Source organism: Balaenoptera borealis (assembly GCF_965194805.1).
Source record: "Balaenoptera borealis genome assembly, chromosome: 19".
Lineage (NCBI taxonomy): Eukaryota > Metazoa > Chordata > Mammalia > Artiodactyla > Balaenopteridae > Balaenoptera > Balaenoptera borealis.
Genome location: NC_138878.1, coordinates 52,499,349 through 52,524,408, shown reverse-complemented (window position 1 = coordinate 52,524,408; position 25,060 = coordinate 52,499,349). Strand labels below are relative to the sequence as shown.

Sequence of the window (25,060 nt, the reverse complement as noted above, 5' to 3'; positions counted from 1 at the left end):
CTGATCTCCTGCATTCACTGTCCGCACAGCTGCCAGCAGGGTCTCTGAAACCTCCAGCCCCTCCATAACGTTCCTCTGCATATAACTCTCCAGCAGCTCCCCAGGTCACTCAGAGTAAAACCCTGCGTCCTGACTGTGACCTGAAGCCCCTCTGTGATCGGGCTCCCTTGGGCAACCGCTCCGGCTCCTACGTCCCACTCCACGCAGGCTGGTTTCCTTCTCATTCCATGAACATAACAAGTACGTTCCCACTCTAGGCATTTGCACCTGATCTTGGCTTTCCCTGGACCCACAGTCCTCAGAAATCGACAGAGCTCCCTCCCTCTCTTCCTTCTGGTCTCTATACTCAAATGACCGCTTTCTAAATTGGCAACCTTGCAAGCACACTCTGTCCTTCTATCTCTCTTAGTTTCCTTCTTAGCACACTATCTGACCACGTGTTTATCTGGTCTTTGTCTATCTCTTCCACAGGATGTCAGCTCCACCAGGTCAGAGTGTGGTTCTTTTGGTCAGTGCGGCATCCGTAGAGCCCAGCACTGGCTTGGCACAGAGTAGGTGCTCAGTAACCATGTGTGGACAGAATGGATGAATTCTGGGGGGTCCAGGCGCTGGGCGGAGTGTGATAGCTGAATTACGGGTCATCACTGAACGTTAGTCCCTCCTAAGAGATGGTCTTTGTGTCAGATCACATCACTGCTTTCCAGACTTTAAAGGTTTGCCTGTGACCTTCAGGACTTTTATCCTGTCTGTGAACCACCTGAAACACTTTTATTTCATACATTTCTTTAAATCAATTCAACTTGATTGGTTTTTTAACTCAGCCTCATCCTAAGCTTTCATCAAAAACCAAAAAATCATGTTTGGTATGCTGCTTTCCTTTTGCTCTGATACAGACTAAATAAAGCACGACTATTCATGTAAGAGTCGCTCCACACCCCTCCTGGGGACACCCAGCTCACCCGGGCGGCACTCAGGCTGCACCGCGGGCAGCACAGGGTTACTCAACGGCCCTGATTATTGACACTCCTCTGCCTCTCAGGGCGAAGTCCTTAGGGTCATTCCTCCCAGGCCAGACCTGCTGGAGCCACGGCCTGTTGTCGGCAGACAGGTGTGTCAGGGCGGGGCCCCTGCACGTGCGCAGGAGCTCTGGTCGAAACGTCTAGTATGTCTGCTATGAAGCCCCTGCTGTTCTCTGCCACCCTCTCTGACCACTCCAGCCTCGGTTCAGCTCCTGGAACTTTGCCAAACACGTTCCCACTTGGGGCCTTCACACAGGGCGTCCCCGAGTGACTTTCCTTCCATAGGGACGCCTCCCCAACCCCGAGACCCTAAGTCACACTTCCATTCTAGGCTCTACCAGCCTTCCCTGTGCTTCTCCTTGGGAGCAGGGGGGTGGGGGTCCCACTTTGCAGCCAGGTGTTCTGCCTGAGGTCATTTATTTAATGTCCTTCTCCCTGCATGACTGCCAGCTCGGTGAGGAAAGGGCAGGCCTCAGGGTGGGGTTCCGCCCCACTGCCCACGGCCCCGTTACCACGCACCTCTCTTCCTTTCTCATGCATGTGGACATCCCACTCCAGCCGAAGCGGCCTCGTCACCTTCCTTTCCAACACAGTTTCGTTATTTCTGCCTCTAGACCTTGACTTTGGCCTCCGTTGTATCCTCCGCCCTCTTCAAAAACCAGGGCAGAACCACCTTCCTCAGGAACCTCGCTGGCATTGCCCTCAGCCCTGCAGCTCTATTCTTACCACCCCCTGAGCACCTTCAGACCCACGAGCTCCCGCTGCTTCTCACTGAAACGGCAGTGATGTACAGTGGTCAGCGCGTGGGCTCCAGAGCCAGGCCCCGGGGGCTCAAGTTGGAGCTGCAGCTGGGGGACCTCGAGGAAGCGATGCAGCCTCTATGCCTCGGCTCCTCCAGATTCTCAACGTCAGTGCATCAGAGTCACCAGGAGGACTCGTCAAAACACAGACTGCTGGGCCCCAGCCCAGAGGTTTTGATTCCTGCAGTATGGGTGGGGCCTGAGAATCTGCCTTTCTGACAAGTGCCCAGGTGCGGCTGCTACCACTGGTGCAGGGACCCCACTTGGAGAACCACTGTCGCAGTTGTTAGGGAGAGCAAATGGAGATGAATTCATGTAAACCAGGTAGAACCACGTGGCACGTAGTAAGTGCTCAACAAAAATGTTAGCTGTTGATACCAGTTCATGCCAGTGAGTCTGGCCTTCTTTAAATTCAAGAAGACCTGAGTCCAGGGTCTGGCCACACCGTTTCCTGGCTCTGGGACCCTGGAAAAATCACCTGGCTTCCCTGAGCCCCAGCGTTCTCATCTTCACAGGACTGTCCTGGAGGTCCCTTCCCAGGATAGCCTGAGCTTCCTAAAGGGCTTCAATACACAGCTGATGCCTGATGGATATTTCTTGAAGTGAAGTTTGAAAGATTGGGAATTCCCTGGTGGTCCAGTGGTTAGGACTCTGCACTTCCACTTGCAGGAGGCACGGGGTTCAATCCCTGGTCAGGGAACTAAGATCCCACATGCCGCACAGCATGGCCAAAATAAATTAATTAATTACTTTTTAAAAAAAAAAAAAAGGAAAAGAAAAAAGATTGAAGCTGCAGAGTGCAGCATGAATGTGAGGCACGGCGGTGAAACCGACACAGGCTCATGGAACACTGAGATCTGAGGCCCCCCCCGCGACCCGCAGGGTACAGAGGGGGATGTCAGTGAGTGAAGCCAGCCAGGTGTGGGACAACAGGAAGTGGTGGGCAGTGCGGCAGATCAGGAGCCAGGCCCCTTCAGAAGAAGCAGCCACCGTCTCTTTCAGTGAGATGTCGCAGTGTGTAAGCGCAAGCCCGGGGCTGTCAGTCGCTCCACCTGTGGCAGGAGCAGGAATGAGGGTCGTGATGTGAAATCACCCAGCAGTCAAACATGACCTACTGTGGACCAGAGCCAGCCCAGAGCTTCCAGCTCGGAGTGGAAGCAACTTAAGGGCGGCTGGCCTGGGCTCAGCGCTAGGATCCCTGAGGACCCAGCGAAGGGCAAGGAGGGGGGTTGGCAGGGTCCCCAGGGACGGGTCCGAAATCATCAGGATCTAGACGGGTGTTTGGCTTCAGGGCATTTATTTCATGTCCCTCCGGACAGGCCCTGGGGCCAGGTATGGGGACAAGAGACCAGGCAGGGGTAGCAATAAATAACACGGACAGACGTGCTCCCCTCCAGACAGATGAGGTTAAAGGAGGTTACAGGGGAGCCACAGTGCGGAGCTGGGGCGCTGGCAGGGCGGGGGCAGCTGGGAAGGAGGGGGAGGCCAGGCCCCCAGGACCTCGCTGTCACCTGCCCCGTCCCTTCCCTGCCCCAGCCCCCGCTACTTTGGGGAGGAAGGGAGCCCACAGCCAGTGGGGGCCAGTGAGGGTCCTGAAGGGGTGGTGGCCATCTGGGCTGCCCCCGGCTCCCTCACTTGACGCGGATTTCAGCATACTCGGCTAGCTCCTCCGTCAGGGTGTAGCTGTCCTTGGTGGGTCGTTTCCCCAGGTCCGAGTGAGAATAGCTCAGGTCCAGCTCTGGGGGTTCCCCCCGAAGGCCCAGCAGCCTCCTCTCAGATCCCAGGCGCCTCTCACTCTATGAAGGGAACCAACCCATTAGAAGGTCCTGTTCCACCCTTGCCAGATGCAAAGGCTGGAGTCGCTTGCACCCGCCAGAGCTGAGTCCTGTGTGAGCCTCCTTCCTTAAGGACCGCCAGCCCAGCCAGCCTACGGTCCCCGGTCCCCCTCTGGAGCTCTGGCCTGTGCCGATCCCCCCTACGCAAAATCACCTCCTCGCTGCCAAGCCTGAAAGCCACCCACAAATTCAACATCTCCAGGAAGCCTTCTTCAACATAGGAATTTGGGGGGCACCCAATTCAGTCCATAACATGCTCTCAGATTAAAGCCACCTGGTCGGGTGCCCACCTTCACCAATTTTTGTAAATGCCTGACTCAGTATGTTTGGGTCTGGTGTGGTCCCCCTCCTCAACCTGGGAGATCCTGCAGGTGCAACTTCGGCTTCCCTGTCACGCTTTCCATCCCTGCCCCCCACCTTTGGACACACACACACACACACACACACACACACACAAAGGACAGTGGCCACAGACACACAGAAGCGAGCAGCAATGGGACAGAATAGACAAGGCCAGTAGTGCTGGGCAGAGCCAGACTGAAGTGGGGACCAACCTGGACGCCTGATGGGACGCACACACATGCACGCCAACCCCAGGGCCCAACAAGGGCCCAGAGGTGGGCACACTGAGGCCCCCGGAACCTACCTCCTGGGGTGCTCATTCCAGGGTAGAGAGCTCTCTGGACTATTGGAGAAGGAAATGCAGTCATAGACGCAGGCGGGGTGGATGAGGGCTTCTCTTGGGCCCCGAGCTCCACAGCCCCCCGCCAGGCCTCAGCCTGAGTGCCCCTTCCCAGCCCAGGGCCAAGCCAGCCCTCCGCACGTCTCCTCCTTCCCTTCTGCTGGGCCAGCTCCCCCTCTGCCCCTGGGCCTCCCAGGTCCTCCCCAGGCCCTCGGGGTCCCTGGCACACAGGATCTCCAGCTAGCCTGGCGCCACAGGGTTCTGGCCTCACCTCATATTTCTCCGGCACCCCAGAGATGCGGAAGTCACTGCTGAACAGGACAGGGGGGTCGTCCCCCCCTGAGAAGCTGGGGCTCTCTGTCACGTTCTTTCTGCAGGGCAAGACATGTCAGCTCCAGTGGGACCCCCAGGTCCCCCCACTCCCCTCTCTATCTGCAACCCCATCTACCTAAGGAGTTTGGCCCGAGGGACCCCAGCGCTGCTCCCGCCCGCCTCTCTAGGATGGGCAGCCGGCCCCTTTGCTGAGCACCTCTTCCTGTTCACCACTGCCCACCCCGCCTCTGCTTCACAGCTGAGGAGGAGCTGCCTGGGCCCTGGTCTCTGCCACTTTCAGGACCCCAGCCTGGCTCCTCTTGGCTCTCCTCATTCGCTCTGGGGCTATCCGCACCCCCTTGCCGCCAGGATGTGGAGCGGGAGATTAATTCATTGTCAGGAGAGCTGATATGTGTGCACCACAAGGAAGAAAAATAACAGCAGCACACTGGTGGCACGTGGATGTGGCTTGGGACTGGGGAGCGTTTTGTTGTGTTGTGTTTTGTTTTTTTAAGGTTTCTTTGATGTGGACCATTTTTAAAGTCTTTTCATTGAATTTGTTATAATATTGCTTCTGTTCTATGTCTTGGTTTTTTGGCCACGAGGCATGTGGGATCCCAGCTCCACGAACGGGGATCGAACCCACACCCCCTGCCTTGGAAGGTGAAGTCCCAAACACTGGACCACCAGGGAAGTCCCTGGGGAGCGTTTTTGATACCACAGATATGTGTAATCGTTGGGGCTTCTGGAACCAACTGTGACTGATGTTCTGGCTGCGAGCCAGGGGTACCGGCTCTCCCCATCACACCGGAGTGGCAGGAGGCCACGGCACAGGATGTGGGGCACAGGTATTGACTGGTGAGAAGTGCTTGGCCCAGGCACTGGCATGCGTGACCCGACCCCGGCGGCTCATGTTAGCCAGGGCCCTCTCTCCTCCACCCAGCTGAACATGCTCAGAGTAGAATCCGCCCTCCCTTGCCTACCCCTAGCCTCCAACTGATCTGCCCCTGCCCTGCCCTTGGAGGCCACCCCGCCCCGCCCCAGCTCAGCCCGGAAGGCCACTCACTTTCTGCGCGTCTGGGTGATGTAGCAGACGATGGCAATTAGGATGGCAAAAGCAACCACTGCTCCCACAGGCCCGATCTTGGCCCACATCAGGCGATCTGAGGAAAGAGAAGACGCAGGCACCCTCAGGGCTGCCGGTGGGAGTGAGGACACCTGGGTTCTTAGGAGACAGGCTGGGGCAGGGGTGAGCGGGAAAATATTTACACCGCTGGCATATCCTTGCACTGACCGGCTAGCCTGAAGGCCTTCGTTGCTGGAGGGGCCAGTAAAGTACAGGCAAGCTTGGGGCAGCCTCTCCTAACTGGCTGGAAAGGGCATCTTTACCACCCGATCGACTGCGCAGCCTGACCCACGCGCAGCGGCTGGTGATCAGCCTTGGGGAGGGGAGCTTGGATCCAAGAGGGGTCCTGTCTGTCCCTTGACTCCCAGCCCCAGGCCACACCACTCACGGGTTCCCTGGAAGGGCAGCTCCAGGCTCTTGGTGCCATAGAGGTTGTGGGAGGAGCAGATGACCCGGGGTGGGGCCTGGGCCTGGCCCCGCAGCGTGAGGATACTGGTGAGCAGGAGGCCGCTGCGCTCCGAGTACACGAACTCGCGCTCCGTCTCATTCACGGTCACGTTACGCGAGGGCAGCTCGAAGGCCACGGACGGCTCTGGGTTGGCTTTTACCACGCACAGGCACTGCACCGTGTCACGGGCCGCCGCACAGTGGGACTCCAGGAGGATCACGGGGGCAACTGCAGGGGCAAGACCGAGACCCCGCGGGCTAGAGACGGGGCCTCGGGGGCTCCTTGGCTGTCGCAGAGATGAGCTGCCTGCTCCCCTCTGCGCTCTCTTCTACATCCTCTCTAACTCTGCTCACCTTGTGAAACATAAATCAGGTCACGGTGCTGCCTGCTCAAAGCCCCTCTCCAATTGCTCCCCGTGTCACTTAGAATAAAACCCCAATTCTTTGCCTTTGCCTGCAAGGCCCTGCAGGACTTAGCCACGCTCTAGTCTCCTGCTGTCACCCTGGCTCATTCCCTTCCAGCCACGCCAGCCTCCTTGCTTGTTTTTCATACTTGTGGAGCTTTTTCCCACAGCCGGGGCGGGGATGGGGGGGTGGGTCTTGCGTTTCTCCCTCTGCGGGGAACACTTCCCTGACACCTGCCAAACTCACGCCCTCACTCCAGGCAGCTTCTGCGCAGACCATGTCTATTTCTCTGACCACTCCATGTAAGTTGCACCTCGCTTCACTAACCATTCCCTCCAGTTTTCTCCCCAGCACTTATCCCTACCCGGGTTTATACACTGATGTGGCTGGTCTTGTATTTCCATCGAGACAGGCTCTTGCTCAGTCTCCACTCTGTCCCCCACACTTAGAACATGACTTTCCTTTCTTTTTTTCTTTTTTTTTTTTTGCCATACCACACGACATGCAGGATCTTAGTTCCCTGACCAGGGATCAAACCCAAGTCCCCTGCAGTGGAAGCGCGGAGTCTTAACCACTGGACCGCCAGGGAAGTCCCTAGAATGTCCTTTTCACCCGGCAGGAGCTCTGGGAAGACTCGCTGGATGAGCTACTGCGTTCAGCCAGCTCCCCTTCCAGGCCATCCTACAGATGCCCCTACTCACTCCCCGGAGCCCCCAGCATCCTGACCCTCCCTCCCTCGCAGGATTCCCCGTGGTACCAGGTCCACCCTCCACCCAAGATCATTTTGTTGAGCTTTGCTTTGCTGCCATTTAAATTACAAAAACGATACTGGTATTTTTTTTTCCTTTCATTTTCCAAAATATGAAATTATAATAGAACATTGAATGTTGCTTTTTAAACTATGTTCTCTTTCCCTCATGGAGAGTCTGGCACTCCCCTCTGCTTGCTCTAGACTGACCTCTGGTTCTCAGCCCTGAGCTAAACCCACTTCCACATGGGCAAAAGATCCTTGGCCCACCTACCCCACTTATTTTCAATTTCCAGTAAAAAAGAATATGCAGGTAACAGCGACGGAGCAGGGAGTCACATGACCCGTGTATTTGCAATAGGGATCATTCCATTTGGAACCTCAACGTGTACATATCTCTACGTCTAGTAAATTAACAGTTAGATATTCCAAATTCTGTTGAGGCAGACGTGCACTATGCTTGCTGTAGTATTAACAAATTAACACGCCACAGAGTAAATTAGTAATGACAAACCTGAACGGACAGTGACTAATTTTTTAAAAATCCTTTCATTCAAGACCGCACCCCTGGTGCTGTTGTGACAGTGTTGCAGGAACGCTGACACCCTGTTGCATGTGCTCACCACCTCTGCAGCATTGCCGGCAGCCTCGCGACCTACGAAACCCTGATTGACACTAGATAAACCCCAGGTCCCACAAAGGATGGGGAGTTTGGGGTGGGACGGCTTTGGCTTGAATCTCAGCTCTGCCATCTACTGGCTGGTGGCCCCGATCAGGCCACTCGGCTTCCTGGGCCTCCGAGATGGACTTCTCATGTGTGCAAAGAGGGGTAATGGTCCTTGACTTGCGAGGGGCTACGGGACTCTGTTCTGAAGTGGGCACATGAGTGTGTTGAAAAGAAAGCTTAGGGACTTCTCTGGTGGTGCAGTGGTTAAGAATCTGCCTTCCAATGCAGGGGACATGGGATCGATCCCTGGTCTGGGAAGATCCCACGTGCCGCAGAGCGACTAAGCCCGTGCGCCACAACTACTGAGCCTGCGCTCTAGAGCCCACGAGCCACAACTACTGAAGTCCGTGCGCCTAGAGCCCACGCTCTGCAACAAGAGAAGCCACCGCAATGAGAAGCCTGCACACCGCAACGAAGAGTAGCCCCGCTCGCCGCAACTAGAGAAAGCCCGCGCAGCAACGAAGACCCTATGCAGCGGGAAAAAAAAAAAAAAAGAAAAGAAAAAGAAAGCTTAACATCCCACCTAGGGATCGAACCATTCCAGCAGAGGAAGCAAGTGGGCAAAGCCTTGGCAGCAGGAAGGCAGGCGGATACCCAGCCAGGAGTTCAAAGGAGAGATGAGTGGGAAGCTCAGAGGATGTCTAAGACTTACGGGTCACATGGGACATGTCGGGCACTATGGGCGTTAACCATAATTTCCTTAGTGTAAGATACTGTCATACCCGTTTTTCAGAGAAGAGAATCGGGGCTCAGCAAAGGTGAAGTCACTCGTCTGGGATCACACAGCACATCTCCATCACAAGATGGAGACAGAGCTGGGATTCGCACCCAGGTCGATTCAGCTCTGTTGGGTGCTGGACACCAGTAACATTTCCATTTCCTCCTATTAAACATGTGAAGGGCAGTCCCTGCCCCCAATCGCGTTGTTGTGAGAATGAAATAGGTCAATATGCGCAAAGGGCTGAAACCAGTCTTCTAGTCATCACAAGGTCTCAGTGAGGTGAGTGCCCTGCAGGTCCCACGCTGTGCTGGGACCCAACACCCCACCCCACCCCGTCCAGCTCAGGAGCACCCACCATTGTCAGCGAGCACGGAAGCCCCGGTGCTAGGGGACGCAGACTTCGGGGACAGAGAGGGGCCTGAAGCCGGACACCCAGAGGGCAAGCACAGCGACACAGGCCTTGGAGCCCAGTGACCGGCTCAGCAGGGGTGGGGTGGGAGGAACAGCTGCTCCTCCCCTCCGGTAGATCGAAGGCCTTGAGTACCTTGGGTACCAAGGACTGCAGGGGAGATGAAGCAGCCAGAGGTTTAAGAACTGGGTAGACAGGAGTCCAGAAGAATCCTGGCACTGGCCAGCCTTCCAGCTGCATGGCCTTGGGGAATTCTGACCTTCAGTTTCTCTTCAAAGGGGATGACGATAACACGTAGCTGCTTCAAGGGCTCAGCAAAAAAACACGTGCAGGGGATGCAATCCTGGCCCAGAGTAGGCCCTTAATGATCGTTTGCTGCCACCACTCTTTATTATACAGGAGGGTCTGTGACTGAAAACGTTCGTGAGCTGGAGGTGTGTGTATGATCAGAGGTTTCCATCAGATTCTCAGGGGGTTCTCTGACTCTACACCTAAGAATCCCTGGCTTGGGATATAGGTTTAATGGGGAGAAGCGTGAGGCGGAAGGGTGGGCATGTATGGAGAAGGCGGGGTGCCCGCATGACCCATATGCATGATCACGTTGGATGCTGCGAGCGAGCAGAGACTGGGAAGGAAGGTGCCCAAAGAGGAAAGGTTAGCAGGGCAGTGGTGGCCATCACCTTGCCCTGGAAGATGGCACTCCAGGAATAATCTGTCTCTACTGACTACGGCCACATGCCATATTGAGTATACGGACTGTGCTCAAAACCTTCTGGCAAGCTTGTGTGGCAGGGACCATTGTAGGTGGAATAATTCGGAGGCAAGTACCAGAGGTCAGGCTGGAGCTGGGGAGGAAGCAGGGGGAATGGAACTGCGAAGGTGACATTCCAGAGGGAGTTGCTGGAGGAGGGGGAGTGGAAACTGCGACTTGGGAGCTATGACCCGAGTGGAGTGAGTGACGGGCCGGGGTGGGGGTGGGGTGTTGGCGGGTGATGTCCATAGAAGGTTGGGAAGGGCTCTGGTTGGCAGTGGAACAATGCGCCTCATTCCCAAGACAGTTAGCTTTTTATATGCATCCGTCTCATCTCTCTGCTGTACTATTATCTGTTAATACGCTTGGTGTCCTCTTGGTCCTACCCCCCACCTCCCACTGAACCACACAGCCTGTGCACATAACAACGGCTTGATCAATGTATTCTGATGTCATAACGTAGGATGAGGTCAATGGGCAGTACAGAAGAGTGGAACCAGACCACTGTATTTGAATCTCAGTTCTGCCGTTTTCTGGCTTGACTTTGGGCAAGTGACATAACCTCTCAGGGCCTCAGTTTCCTTCTCTGGAAACTGGAGACAGTAAGAGAACCTCCCTCGTTGGGTGTAACAAAAACGAAAGAGTGGGTCCCTGTACAGAGCTTTCAACAGTGCCTGGTGCCTAGCGATGCTCCACAAGGGTTAGAGGTCGTGGTTATTCTTTTAGTTAACGCAAAGGGGCTGTGGCCACAGGATTCAGAAATCTCCTTGGTCAAAAGCCCACACCAGGATGTGGGGCTACCGTATTCTCAGGTGGGACTTTTATTCTCTTGCTATGGATTCCGCTTCCCTCCCTTCCTCATCCTCGTCTGCTGGAGCAAAGCTGACCCCTGGTTGGGATGCGTGGGTACCTCCCGGTAACCTGGGTGTCCCCCATTGAGCCGTCCACCGCAGGGGTGGGTGGGCAGGAATCAAGCCCAGCTGCCCCCCATTGAGCCATCCACCGCAGGGGTGGGTGGGCAGGAATCAAGCCCGGCTGCCCTCAGCAGGGGCAGCGGATGCAGGGGGTACTCACACTCCACGGATAGGTTGAAGGCGGTGGCCCTCTGACCGTACTGGTTCTCGGCCACGCACCAGTACTCTCCATCATCCTCAGGCATGACGGCAGGGAGCTCCAGCTGCAGCTCGCTCTCATAGATGACCGTGGCCAGAATCTGCTTCTCCTTGAAGATGGTAAGAATAGGATCCGGGTTGCTCTGTGTGGAGCACAAGATGGAGACTGTCTCCCCCTCCACGGCCACCACTGTCCCGTTCACCGTCGGCTTCCAGGGTGCATCTGGGGGGCAGGACAGGGGGCCGATGGTCAGAAGCTCCCAGCCCCAAATGTGACCCCCGACACCCCAATCAGGGCACACCAGCTCAGGATGGCTCAGGTAACCCCAGGCCTGGCTGTGTCGTTTACAAAGACAGGGTCTCTGCAGCTATAGTGCTTGTGTTTGAATCCCGGCTCTACCCCTTCCCAGCTGTGTGTGGACCCATGTCTAAAGCCCTCTGGGCCCCATTTTTCTTATCTGGAAAATGGGCTTAATAATATTCCCAACCTCACAGGGGTCACTGAGAACCAACTGTGACAAGCACTGTTTTAGCCTGAACAAGGGAGATGAAGATCCCTGCCCACGTGGACAGATGCTATATAAGGAAATCAAACATATAGTTGGCAAGATGGGGATAAGTGCTTTGCAGAAAAATAAAGGTGGGATGGGAAATCGGGGTAGTTACAGTTTTAACTAGGATGGTGAGGGAGGGCTCCAGTGAGACTAGGAGGTGAGGGAGCCAGCCGTGCGGAGGCCCCAGGGAAAGAGTATTTGTGGGAGGCACTCAGAAACTGCTGAGTAAATGTTGGCCGGTGCTGTCATTTTTATTATCCCCAGCCCTGGGCACTTTGCCTCAATAAATATTTGTGAGTGAATGAATGAATGAATGAATGACCTCTCCTTGGTTCCTAGTTAAGAGTCCTGTCTGATGGGCCCCCTCTCCCTGGGGCCCCATAATGTTCAGGGGCTGGGTGAGGTCTGGGTTCTCCTTAGCCCTCCCATCAGAACTGCAATGGGGCTCATTTTAAAATGCAGATTCCCGGGGCCAGGCCCAGCTCTACCCGCAGGAAACTGAATTTAACAGGCTTTCCTGGGTGGCAGGGATTGCCCCTGTCTCTTCCCATCTTGTCCTAGCGAAGAGAGTGGTGCAGAGTAGGTGCTCACCAGATACTCGTGGGAAAAATGAAGGAACTCCTTAACCTGCAACTTCCTCTCCATCTCCATCTCAACCGCGGCCATGGTCCCGACCGCCCCCCACTGGGCCCCCAGCTCCGCCCCGGGCGGGGGCGGCGACTCACACATGACGCTGAGCCCCACGGTGCGGTTGTCCTGGCCGTAAGCGTTCTCGGCCAGGCAGGCGTAGACGCCGTCCTCCGCGGGCGTCACCTCGTCCAGCGCCAGGGACAGGCTCTCGGTCACCGCCTCCCGGAGCACCGTGCCGTCCCGCATCCAGGTCAGCAGCGGCGGCGGGTTGCTGTCGGCCCCACAGAGCAGGCTGACGTGGGAGCCCTCGATGGCCTCCACCGAGGAGTTCATCTCCACAATCACCGGGGGGTCTGCGGCGCCGGAGACACAGGACGTCAGCGGGCACGTGCCGCAGACCCCGCCCCCGGCCCGCCCCCCGGCCCGCACCCAGGCTCACACTTGACGTCCAGGCTGGCGTAGCCCTCGAACTGCAGAGTGGTGTTGGGGAAGGAGGCCTGGCAGCCCAGCCGGTAGCCGTTGGCCTCCCTGGTGGGCACGAAGTGCAGCAGCGACACCTGCACCCAGGTGCCCTCGTCCTCGCGGAGCCGCCCCAGCACAGCCGGCTCCCCGAGCCCCTCGTGGCCCAGCCAGCTCAGCTCTGGGTGCAGCTCGGGGCAGTTGTCAGGCACCGTGCAGCTGACCTCCACTTCTGTGCCTGCCACCACCTCTGGGGGGACCATGATGTTGGGGGTGTCTAAGTGAGACGGGGAGATGGAGGGTGAAGGAAGCAGCATCGGACCCCCACACTGTCCGACTCCAGTCCTGGTACCCGGTCCCCTCCCCATCCTTGGATGCAGAATTCCCTACAGCCTTCTCTCCTCCTGGGTACCCTTCACCCAGAAGCCCTCCGCAGATCCAACCGCAGATGTAATAATAACGGAAACAACAATATAGTGGTCTGAGTACTTTACTGTGTGTAACTTGCCAGTCCTTCCAGCCATGCTGAAAGTAGAAAGCGGGTAATGTTATTTTGCTCATTTTGCAGATGAGGAAACTGAGGCCACAGCTAGCATTGGGTAAAACTGAGCTTCAATCCCTGTCACTCTGGCTTCATCGTCTGTGCTCTGGACACTACATTATATTCCTCAAGAAACCTCTCTCCTTCCCATGTTTGCTTTGGTTTACCTTCCACGTGTATATGTGTGTGTGTGTGTGTGTGTGTGGTGTGTCCTGGAGTTGTCTGGCTGTGCCTGGCGGCGGAAGGGGGGGCTCTCTTTCTGTATCAGGGCTGTAATCTGGCTCCTCATATAGGCTCAGAGCTGATGGCAAACCTGAGTCTGAGGGTTCCATGCCTCTCAGGGCCTCTCAGAAGTGAGGCAGAAGACCCTACTCTAATTGCCAAAACTGGCCCAGAGCTGCACTTTATTTGACCTAAATTTAGGGTATTTTTTTAAAAAATATCTGAATCAGCAGCTGATGTTGAAAAAACATAGAAAAATACACAGTTCCCTTTGAAAAATTCGGGAATTCCCTGGTGTTTCAGTGGTTAGGACTCTGCGCTTCCACTGCAGGGGGCACGGGTTCGGTCCCTGGTCAGGGAACTAGGATCCCACATGCCGTGTAGCACAGCCAAAAACAAAACAAAACAAAACAAACAAGCAAACAAATGGAAAACTCAGAATGCTTGACAGCAATGACCCTGCATTCTCACCCAGCACCATTTAAATAGAGCTGGGCGCCATGTGCCAGGCACTGCTTTGCCCACTTGACAACTATTCCCTCATTGAACTTTGAGTGCTGTTCTTATCCCCATTTTACAGAAGAGGAAAACAAGGCCCAGAGAAGTTAAGTAACTTGCCCTCAGTAGCCCAGCTAACATAGGAATCCAGAGGCCTGACCCCAACCCCGGGGCCCCCTGCCTTTACCCCAGGTGTTTCTGGAAGAGTAAGAGCACTGCTTTCCTCTGAGAGCCCTGCTTTGCCCGTTTTGGTCATCTGCCTGGTCCGTGTGGGCAGGGGGGTTTGCACCCCTCCCCCCAGCCAAACCAACAAGTCCCTGGTCCTGCCAGCTAGACCTCCCTGGGAAGGTACCAGGAGGACTTCCTGCTCCCCCTGCGCCCCCTGCATGGCCCCAGCCCCACGGCATCTGCACAGCCCCTGGGAACTCACTGATGATGTCCAGGACGCTGTGCTCGGAGAAGGTGTACTGGTTGTAGCCCCCCAGGTCCCCGCGGAAGTAGTACTTGCCGCCCAGCTCGGGGCTGAGGTTGCTGAGCAAGAGGGTGCAGTTGCGCAGGCCCAGGTCCCCCAGGAGGCGGCTGCGGCCCTGGAAGCTCTCGTGGACGACTTGGGTGCGTGACTTGAAGACCACTGGCGGGTAGTTTTTCGGGTAGGGGCTATTGAAGTACCAGACGCCGTGCACAACGGCCGGCCGCAGCTCGTCGGGGAAGTCGAAGCGGCAGGGGATGGAGACACACGTGCCCTCGAAGGCCGAGATGGACGAGGGCATCCAGGCCCCCCAGTGACCCCCGCGAGAGGCTGTGGGCAAGCAGGACCGCTGAGGCTGAGGGACATGTCCTGCCCATATGCCCCCAACCCCCCAGCTCCCATCACCTTCCACTGCCCTGCGGGGGTGGGGGCGGGGTCCAGAGACCCACAGAGTCAACCCCAGCCTGCTCAGGGGCCAAGACTCCAGGAGCCCCAGACCCCCAGGCATTACCTGAAATCATGATCCAAAACAGAGGCAGCGCCGTGAGGAATATCATTTTGTACAGCAAGTGAGCAACAGCTGGATAGAGGAGAAGAGAGGACAGGGTTAAAGGCCAGGGGAAGTGAAAAGGGTGCTTCTAGTAAGGCTTTAGGAAGCAGCCTGTTCCGATGTTAGCCACTGCTGCTATTATTATTTATAATCACAAACACATCTATGAGCATCAACCGTGAACCACCCCCAGTACTTTACTATACAAATTCATTTGATCTCTTTGAGGTAGGTGCAATTATTATCCTCACTTTGTAGCCGAGGTCCAGAGGGGTTGAGTAACTTGCCCGAGACCACACAGCAGGTAAGTGGCAGAGCTAGGATTCAAGCCCTGTCCGCCTGTCCAGGTCTGCAGATTTCACCACCAAACTGTCCTGACTCTATGTGGTAAGTGACGTGCTAATAATTATCTTCATCACCATCCTGCCCTTGGGGATTTCCAAAAAGTAAGGAAAGAGCCAAGTCTGGACCAGCAGCAGGAAGCAGGGGAAGCCAAGAGGAAGGGGAATTTGGAACCCTCCCCCTCACCTCCGTCTCCCTGAGTTGGGAATGTCTTCTGGTCCCACTTGGAGCTGTCAGCCGGCCAACCTGGAACAAGAGTCAGACAGGTGCAAGGAGGTGGGGGCCTGAGGGTCCCCTGCCCCGCCCCGCCCCGCTTTCAGAATCTACTGTGAGTAGATCCTGTAGGCTGCCCACATGGTCTCAGTTGCCCATGGATGCTTGGGACCCTCCCACACAGCCTCAAAGCTACTCTGTGGTCACCTCCAGAGGCAAGCTGCAATGGAGAACTCTCGGGAAGAAAAGGGGAGCGGCAGAGCTTTGGGGTGGGGGGAGGCGGGGCGAGTGAACGCGGTGAGGGAGCACATGTCCCACGGCTGAGGGCTGGGGGTGGGAGGCAGGGACCCAGCCCCATCAATGACTGGGTTTCACAGCATCAGCATTCCCAACATGCCGCGTGAATTCCTGCCGCCCTCTCCCACCCTACAGACGGCCCCTGGTGTCCCCACCCTCCAGAAGCGAGAGCCTGGTACAAAAGAGCCCTGTTCCCTCAGGGTTAGGGTGCCTCATCCTGGGGGGCTTCTGGGGTAGGTGGGGGTGAGGGAAGAGCTGGGCGAGCCTGGCTGGGCTCTGAGTGGAGCCAGGAAGGACCAGGGATTGGGGTTAGTCACTCCCTGGACCCAGCTCCTCTGTGGGTCGCCTCAGGGTTGGACCCAGTGTTTCCAAGTGGCTGCTTTTGCTGGCCTTTGACACTCTCTTCCCACGGACAGACGCATGCAGTCAGACGCATGCAAATGCTGGCATGAAATGTGACAGATCTGGACCCAGCCAGAAGGAGCAGGCTCGCACAATAACACCGATCAGGGCTCCGCACACACCGACGGGCACCGAGACCCCCGTGCAGCAGACACACACACACACCTGCATCCTCCTGCCCACCACACACCTGGACGGGCATAGGCATGGCAATCGGACATACACACGGACCTGCCTGCGTGCCATGCTCGCAAAGACACTCGGACCGGCTATGGACAGACCCACTCAGACACATGCTGATGGACACGCGGCAGATGCCACCTTTGCACCTGCGACAGGAAGGTACAGGAGGTAGAGACAGGTGAGGGCCACAGGGCCTGGGCAGACGTGTGAAACAAGTGTGTAGACCATGCATTCTGAATGGGGGTGAAAATTGGTTCTTGGGGTGGGGTCCAGAAAAGTCTTAGTTATTACAGTGGTTTGTGGCTCTCTCAAGGGCCACGGTACATAAACATATACAGTCTATCCATAATATTAAGATTTCATGGGGGGAGTTGGATTAGGAAAAACAGGTCTAAAAGCTTTCCTTAGTGGGGTGTAAATAAAGGTGGAGAAACACTGATGTGGATTAAGACTCACTAAGAGAGGTGCACACGCGTGTGCACACGTGCCCCCGTCGTGTGCTCAGGTGCTGGAACTTGCTCACTCACAGCCCCCTGTGCCCACACCCTCCCAGATGGCAGGATGCAGACGTCTGATCCCCTGGGCATCCTTCCACTCTTCACCTGTCCCTGGATGACTGCCACCCCATCTGCCACAAACTTAGGAGCCCCAGGGCAGAACCTCCACCAGAGGGGTGCTGAGGAGGACGCTTCATTCTTTCTCTCTGTGGTTTCCCCCCAAGGCCCCGTCACTACCCCTGCCACGGTCCCAGCCCACGCCCAGAGCAATCCTAAGCAGCACCCTCCCCCACCCTAAATTAGTGGCAGTTCCCAGCCACCATCCACGGCCCAGACCGCTTCGCACTGCACATGCCCTGGGCGACCCTGCCGCGTGCGCTCAGCCCCGTCCTCTGTTCTCCTCCCCATCCCCCGGCCCTCTCGGCCGCAGCACTCACCTGATGCTCTTGCTTCTGCACTCTCTGCTCCGCAGGCCCCGCTCGCAGTCCCCTGGCCTCCCAGGGTCTAGGCCCCCACTTACCAGCCCCTCCCCTCCCCCTGGGTGCCAGGGGCCGCCTGCCTCCAAGGCCCAGCTCCTCCCTGCCCCCGGGGGAGGGGGGCACAAAGGGCCCTTGTCACCACTGCTTGAACTGGGCAGCCTGATGCCTGGGTTCTACGAGCTCCTTCCTGGAGGGGCCGGGGGCGGCTGCCTCACTCATTCCCCCCTCCATCACTGCGTACCCTGGTTCTGGGTCCCTGGGAGGGTGCTCTAAGATCTCTGGAGTCTCAGGCTGAGAAGCAGAAGGCATTGTCCTCAGCGTCTAGGGGATCTTGGTGGCAGTGTTAGGAATAACCCCGGGCCTGGGAGGCCACAGAGGCCGGTGTGGCCAGGAGGAGGAGGCAGGACATCTCACTCTCGGCTCCAGTCACGTCCACCCTCTCTAGAGGGTGTCGCGTTTGGTGCCCACATCCTGGTCTATTGTCTTCCAGCCACTTCTTGCCATCGGAAACAACCTTATGTGTTGACTGTCTCCTCCCGTGATAACATGACCTCCAGCAGGACAGGGCTTGGGCTGCTTATGCCCAGTCTATCCTGCTGGGAGGCCGGCTCCTGGCAGAGTTAAGATTCCTAAACGCAGAGTGGGTGCATGGGTGTGATCCTCAGATACCCTGACTGGAGGCCTTGGCGCTTCTTCCTTCCTCCTGGAAAGCTCCCCTGCCCCATCCCGCTCCCGACTCCGCTGCTGGCCATAGCCTGTGCAGCCTTTTGGCTCCCAGCGTGGATGCTGGATGCTGCTTCCTCTGGAAGCCTGCCCGGCTCCTCTCACCAAGCCAAGCTCCTCTGTTTAAATGCTGCCCGGTCCTTCCATGGCCCTCAGCACGCCGTTTGCCAACCTGCACCCTCCAGTGAGCTGCTTCCCCACTGGCATCTGAGCTCAGGTTTCCGCCTGCCTGTCTGTCTGTCTGTCTTGTTCACCATTGTGTCCCCTAGAACAGTGCCTGGTGCACAGAGGGTGCTCAGCCAGGGCTGTGCTGACTCTCTGAGCTGGGTAGGGACCCTCTGTGCGCAGAGTCCACGGTCATCCTCCTGCCACCCCAGCCCCTCCCATTGGTCATGACCTTTGCGTGGTGATGGTGGTGTGATGAAGTGGAGTAGTGGTTTGATCATGAGCTGTTCAGTCACACTGGGGCATCTTCTGTCCTCCTTCAGGCCAGGGCAGTAGGGAGGGAGGCGGGGAGCGTCCTTTCTCCCAAGGGAGAACCCGGCCCCCGGGGTGGGTGGGGGGCGGGGGGGGAGGTGCAAGGGGTGATGGGTGGGGAAATCCCTCAGACTGGGGAGTGAGGAGTCAGAGAAGGCTGGATGGAGGGGGATGGGGAGTCCCACCCCCACCTCGGGCTTCATGATGTCAGACTCTGCCCGTGCCTTTCCCAGTCATGGACAAAGACCCACTGAGAGTGGGGTGGGGCTTGAACGCCCGGGTTCCAGACAAGAGAGTGGCCTGGTGCTTGGGCTTTGGGAGAGGACACGGAGATCCTAGGGGACTCATATGTCACAGCCTTCAGCATCACACCAGCCATCTTGGGGTCTTGTGCCTGAGCAGTTTAGGGGGGGCGTCTATCGTCTCTCCGGGTGTGAACTGAATGAAGGCTGTCCCTGGGGGCGGGATGTACACGTGAGTGAGTCCCACAGAGGGCTCTATCGCTGAGATCTGCACTCAGGTCTCCAGCCCAAGGGAGGACTGGGGGACCGGAGAGCATGTGCCAGCAGAAAGGAGAGGTGCTACTCAGATCCAGCTACCAGTGCTACCTGATCATCGGATCCTTCCAGAAAAGGCAGGTGTGTTAGTTTGCTAGGACTACTGTGACAAAGTCTTACAAACTGGGTGGCTGAAGAAACAGAGTTTATTGTCTCACAGTGCTGGAGGCTAGAAGTCTCCATGTCCACATGGTGTTTTCCTTATATGCAGGTCTCTGTCCAAATTTCCACTTTTTATAAGCATACCAGTCCTATTGTATTAGGACCCAACGTAATGACCTCCTTTTAATGTGATAATCTCTGTAAAGACCCTAGCACCAAATGCCACACAATCGCACTGGGGGTTAAGACTTCAACATATAAATCGTTCTATTCTATTCTATTCTATTCTATTTTGCCATGCGGCTTGTGGGATCCTTAGTTCCCCCGACCAGGAATTGAACTCAGGCCACCACAGTGAAAGCACCGAGTCCTAACCACTGGACCACCAGGGAATTCCCAACGTATAAATTTTAGAGGGACATAGTTCAGCCCATAACAGCAGGAGTTCAGATTTTTATGTGAAATACCTCTATCTTTAGATATCAGCCCAATTTTTATCTAAAACATTGCGCAGACCAAGCAAAATTGATCTCAGGGCAGAATCAAGCCTTCACAGGCCCACTCGTTGCACGTGCTCTTGAGGGGTAGCAGGTGCTTGGTCCAGCCCAGAGGCACTCTCTGCCCTCAGCCAGAGTTGGCAGCTTCAACAGCAGGCGTCTTCAAACTGTGGCCCCCAGGCCAGCAGCAGCAGTATCAGCTGGGAGCTTGTTAGAAATGCACATTCTAAGGCCCCACGCCAGACCTGCCGAATCTGCATTTTACCAGGCCCTCCAGGAGAGTCGGGTGCATGCTAAAGTTTGGGTGCCCCCGCCTCACATCACTAGGACCACCTGAAGGACCGGCTAAGGTGAGAGAAGAGCACTGGTGTCATCAAATGCAATTAGCAATTTCGGGTTTCCCACCTCCCGGTGTTTATTTATCAGGAGGGTCTGAGAGGCCTCCACCTCCTCTGTCAATACGAATCCTTTCCATTGATGAGGCATTTGACAGTTTCCACTCACACTCCTCCCTCTCTGAGCATCTCAACAGCCCAATGAGCTGAGTACTGTAGAGGCTTCTGTCCTTTTACAGATGAGGAAGTGGGGTTTCAGAGCAAGAGGAGGATGCCCGTGAGATCCCGCAGCTAAAAGGACGCCAAGCTCCCCAAATAGTCTTCCTCTCCCCATCCTTCTGTCTCTGTTCAGGAAAACCTCTCCCAGAGGACCAACCTCTCGTGGCTTCCGAGGCAGAAGCTGGTAGCGTATGGGACTGATCTGGCTCCCAGCTGGATTTAGTTTGGCTCCCAGGGTGTTGAGTTTAAAAAAATCAGATTCCTTTCATCAGTTGTCAATATTTTAAAAATCAGGAAATTCCACATAAAAATAAGGATTGCTACCTTCTCATGAAAAGGCGCTCTAGCCATGTGTCGCCTGCCTGTGGGCACGGCACCTATGCCTGGCAGCCCTCTTTAGATGGGGCCCCAGGCCTCCCCACTCCCTATCTTTTTTTTTTTTTTTAAATGATCATGCACCTTTTCTTTTTTATTTATTTATTTATTTATTTATTTATTTATTTATTTATGGCTGTGTTGGGTCTTCATTTCTGTGCGAGGGCTTTCTCTAGTTGCGGCAAGTGGGGGCCACTCTTCATCGCGGTGCGCGGGCCTCTCACCATAGCGGCCTCTCTTGCTGCAGAGCACAGGCTCCAGACGCGCAGGCTCAGTAATTATGGCTCACGGGCCCAGTTGCTCCGCGGCATGTGGGATCTTCCCAGACCAGGGCTCGAACCCGTGTCCCCTGCATTGGCAGGCAGACTCTCAACCACTGCGCCACCAGGGAAGCCCCCCCCCCACTCCCTATCTTTATGCAACATTGAGGCCAAATGGCCGAGGCCCTTTATCATCATGCTAGCGCTGATGTGTTCTCATGGGCTAAGATGATAGTGAAATGCATCTTGCATTTCTTCTTCTATCAAAAGTGGGGAAATCAGATAAATTGAGAGGGATACAGTTTTCAAGAAGAAAGGGAGGGAATTCAACGCCTTATGGAGATGAACAGCATTGTCCTATGTGTCTCCTATGCAAAGTATGTCGTTACTGAGAAAATACAAGTGAAGATGCTCCTGTGAAACAAATCCATCACATCTCACTCATTTGCTTCACCTAGTGGTCCCTGAAGGCCAGTGGTTCTCAAGTGTTTTGGTCTCAGGACCCCTTTATACTCTGAAAACTTATTGAGAACTTCAAAAACCTTGTGTTCTAGTGAGTTATATCTATAGGTGCTTAATCTATTAGAAACTGAAACTGAGAAATTTTTAAAGCACAAGATACACAAGCACACGATCCACCAGCCGTCAGAAGGACAACGTCCTCACACGTCATGGGGCCTCGCTGTCCACACACGAGGGAACGAGAGTGAGAAAGACGGGAAACATCTTAGTAGTTTCCACCTTGTGGAGCCCTGGAGTAGTCCCCAGACCTTACTCTGAGAACCCTTGCTAGGCATGTGAATTTACCCCTGTTTTAAGAAGATTGCAAGGAGGAAACTTTAACTTTCATTCCCTGCTGTTGCAACATAAATTCGAGGTCTTTTGAAGTGGGGAAAGATGGGGAAGAACAGAAACCAAATATCCTTCAACAAGCTTCCTTGCAACCCTCAGTACACACCAACCCTGCACACCCCACCGAGCACTGGCCCTCCCAAGACAGGGGCCACAACGAGCCTCTGGCAGAGGCCTTTGGCAGGGAGAAAAGACGACGGACTCTGGTTTGGAAAATAAGAGCCAGAACCGGCCATTTTATTCCAAGACCGTTCACTGAGGGCTGGAGGGTAGCAGGAACAAATAAGGGACTGGGGGCAGGGCGGCAGGGGTTGCTCTATGTTCTGCAGCATAACCCACACCCTGCTTTACCACAGCAGCCGCAGCAGAATACGCACATGGGGATGTGGGTGTCTCGTCTCAGCCTCTGGAGCACGGGCTGTGGGAAAGAAAGGCAGTGAGCGGGGCGTAGGCATGGGAAGGCATGGGAGGCTCGGAAGGGAGTCCCAGGGGACCTCACCGTCAAGCCAGCTGCGTCTCCAGCTGTGTCCTGGGTCTGGAGGTCTGCGAGCTGTCTTGTCTGTGAAAGCAAAAGGGGAATTGAGGACGGCAGGGCCCCGGCAGAGCTCTCAGTCTCGCTCCCACCGACCAGCTCCTCCCCAGGGGTTGGCGTCCGCTGGTTCAGCTGGAATCCTAGGAGTGGCCTTACTTTCTGGCCTTTCCGCACCTTCCCACGGGTGGCTCTCCTGCCTACAAACATCCCAGATCTGTCTCCTCTCTCCACAGCTGCTCACTCTTCCGTAGCACTCTCCATGGCCTGGATGTCAGTCCCTGCCTGTATCTTGCCCCTTACAACCCGTTCCCCATGTGTTATCCGTCAGATCTCGGCTTAAAAGCCTGCAGGGCTTCCCCTGTGCTTGGAGGAAGATCAGCGTTTGCACAGTTGCCCACAAGACTTGGCATGGCCACCCCTCGGTCTCATCTCCAAGCACCATCTCCTTCCCTTAACAAGCCCTCTAGTCCTCGGGTACACCACGTTTGCCCCACCTTGGTCTTGGCTGGCTGCCCCCTTCTCTTCCTCCCAGTCATACGCCAAATAACATTTTCTCACAAAAAAGCCAGCCCTTGATGCCATCTAAAGAAGCCAACCCTCATCATCACTCTCCCACCATCTTTTATGTTATTCACGAATAGCATTTACTAAACACAAGTGTTTCCTTGTTTTAAGCTCACTGACTAATTTCCCTGACCAGGATGCAAGCTCCACGAGAATATTCTTCTCTCATCTGCCTTGTTCACTGCTTAGTCACCACTGTCTAGAAGAGGACTTAACACAGAGTAGGCCCTCAATAAATAACTGTGGAATTAGATCAGGGCCCCCAGTCCCTGCCACTCAGTACCCCATCTCTGCACTTTGAGCAGCTGCCCATCCCCCTTTGCTTGCGCTGAGCTCTGGCCCGTGCTGGGGTCTCCTGCTGCCCTCCGCTGACCCCTCCCAGGGGCCTGGTTCTCCGTTGCGATTCTGGCTGCCCTCCTGGGCCCAGACCCTGTGGGCTCTCACCTCGGGTGGGAGAACGAGGCCACTGGTCAGGCTGACCAGGAGGAGAAGCAGGAGGCAGGTGGCCCGGATCTGCGTGTTCAGTGCCATTGCGCCGTCCGTCTGGCTGTCCTTCTGTTACGTCTAGGACTTGCTCCGGTGTCTGGGAGCCCAGTTACAGTTGCTTTTATGGGGCCTCCTGGGGGGGGGGCGGGGATGCTAAGCCCCCTCCCCTTTGGCCCAACTCATTTCCAAGAAGGTGGTGGCGCCGAGAAGGCGGGAGAGATAAGCGGGAACAGTGACGGGGAACAGGGTTGTGTCACCCTCAGCCAGCAGAGGTGTGTCCAGGAGGTGGGACAGACGCGACCACAGACACACGCCTCTTGCCAGCCACCTGGGAAACACTTTCCCCGACATGACATTACCCTGTTGATTTCAGAAAAAATTCCACCTTTTGCCCCAGCAGCTGAACTGGTCGATGAGCACGAGTGAGGCGCCCTCCTTCCCCACCCTTCCCCGGCCTCCTCATTCACATGCCATATGGCTGTCACTTGCCGGGGAGGGAACACCGTGACGGCCACGTGCAGGAGTTTGTGTCGACAGGAGCCCCCAGAACACGTATGGGGTCTTTTTTTTTTAAGATTTTTTTTTTTTGATGTGGGCCACTTTTAAAGTCTTTATTGTATTTGTTACAATATTGCTTCTGTTTTGTTTTGGCTTTTTGGCCATGAGGCCTGTGGGATCTTAGCTCCCCGACCAGAGATGGAATCCGCACCCCCTGCATTGGAAGGCAAAGTCTTAACCACTGGACCGCCAGGGAAGCCCCACCTGTAGGGTTTTTCAAGTGTCAGAAACTTAAGATGTGGCCCTGGTATCTGGGAAATGTTCCTGTGAACTTTTGGCCAAAAAAGACAGTGGTGACGGTAATAGCTAACATCTGACTGCACCTTATGAGCCGGCAGATGTATTGACTCACTTTTGGGCTAACTCAGCCTGTGCCACCTATCCTCTGAGCAGCTCCTACCTGACCCATCCTGGGCTCTGCTCTGTATTCAGGGTGCTAGCTGCCTTCTCAGCCACTGACCTCAGGGGCCAGGCTTCCTAGATCCTGCTCCTGAGAGAGGAGCCCACCATGCCCACCTGAGACTTACTTTCTTCACTTTTCAGGAGAGGAGAAGGCAAAGATGAGGGCACTGCCCAAGCTCGGTCAGCCAGACGCAGTCGGGACTTCAGCCCGGGCAGCCTGACTGGGGCCTGTGCCCTCATCACCAGGCTTTCCTGCCTCCCAGAAAACACAGGAGGGCACGGTGGGTCTGCTGGACCTGGCTCATATGGCTCAATGAGCAGACTATGCACGTCCCATCCCAACTCCAAACTCAGGGGTGTCGTGTTGGCACCTTGAAACCCACTGTGGTGGGAGTACTTACACCACAGACGTTGGCAAACACTACAACCCAGGCTTTCCTTCGGAGGGCCGGCTCCCTGCCCACCATGGGAAGGGGAGCTAAGCCGAGGCTGCCTGACTGCAGCAACCTCATTGTTACCCACGACCTGAACCACCTTAGAGCGCACACGGCCCAGGGGAACAGCAAACCTTGACTCCAGAGATGGCCTCTTGGCCATTTTCCCTCTCCGACTCACTCTAGGGCCATCCAGTGTTAACCCTACGAGCCTGGGGATGGTGCTGTCAAGGAATGAACTCTTCTTCCTGGCCCCG

At 55.8% G+C, this 25,060-nt stretch overlaps 2 protein-coding genes across 3 annotated transcripts; both read right to left on the bottom strand.

Annotated features, from left to right (window-relative positions):
* Window positions 1–3,099: 3,099 nt before the first annotated feature.
* MAG (myelin associated glycoprotein) lies at window positions 3,100–17,849 on the bottom strand. Of its 2 annotated transcripts, none has more exons than XM_082370094.1 (11): window positions 17,672–17,849; window positions 15,546–15,605; window positions 14,979–15,047; window positions 14,429–14,797; window positions 12,718–13,014; window positions 12,374–12,631; window positions 11,057–11,317; window positions 6,163–6,450; window positions 5,715–5,811; window positions 4,608–4,707; window positions 3,100–3,615 (listed from the first exon to the last, which is right to left on the bottom strand). In XM_082370094.1, the coding sequence occupies exons 3-11, from the start codon at window positions 15,022–15,024 to the stop codon at window positions 3,451–3,453; spliced, it is 1,881 nt and encodes a 626-aa protein (XP_082226220.1). In that variant the 5' UTR covers window positions 15,025–15,047; window positions 15,546–15,605; window positions 17,672–17,849; the 3' UTR covers window positions 3,100–3,450. The 2 variants fall into 2 exon arrangements, with proteins under 2 accessions (XP_082226220.1, XP_082226219.1); XM_082370093.1 differs by lacking the exon at window positions 17,672–17,849 and adding an exon at window positions 17,389–17,484.
* Window positions 17,850–22,034: 4,185 nt separating this feature from the next.
* On the bottom strand, window positions 22,035–23,522 carry HAMP (hepcidin antimicrobial peptide). Its single transcript, XM_082370057.1, has 3 exons — window positions 23,368–23,522; window positions 22,327–22,386; window positions 22,035–22,245 (listed from the first exon to the last, which is right to left on the bottom strand). Exons 1-3 carry the CDS (start codon window positions 23,452–23,454, stop codon window positions 22,144–22,146), a joined length of 249 nt encoding a protein of 82 aa, XP_082226183.1. The 5' UTR covers window positions 23,455–23,522; the 3' UTR covers window positions 22,035–22,143.
* Between the last annotated feature and the right edge of the window lie 1,538 nt (window positions 23,523–25,060).

Coding starts and splice junctions, on each gene's coding strand:
- MAG (XM_082370094.1), bottom strand. CDS start 15,024: ATGATATTCCTCACGGCGCTGCCTCTGTTTTGGATCATGATTTCAG. Junction 11,318..12,373: donor CGTGGGGCTCAGCGTCATGT/GTGAGTCGCCGC, acceptor CCTGCCCCCCAG/ATGCACCCTGGAAGCCGACG. Junction 3,616..4,607: donor GGGTGCCGGAGAAATATGAG/GTGAGGCCAGAA, acceptor TTCCCTTCATAG/AGTGAGAGGCGCCTGGGATC.
- HAMP (XM_082370057.1), bottom strand. CDS start 23,454: ATGGCACTGAACACGCAGATCCGGGCCACCTGCCTCCTGCTTCTCCTC. Junction 22,387..23,367: donor GCCTCGTTCTCCCACCCGAG/GTGAGAGCCCAC, acceptor TTGCTTTCACAG/ACAAGACAGCTCGCAGACCT. Junction 22,246..22,326: donor GAGACGCAGCTGGCTTGACG/GTGAGGTCCCCT, acceptor TCTTTCCCACAG/CCCGTGCTCCAGAGGCTGAG.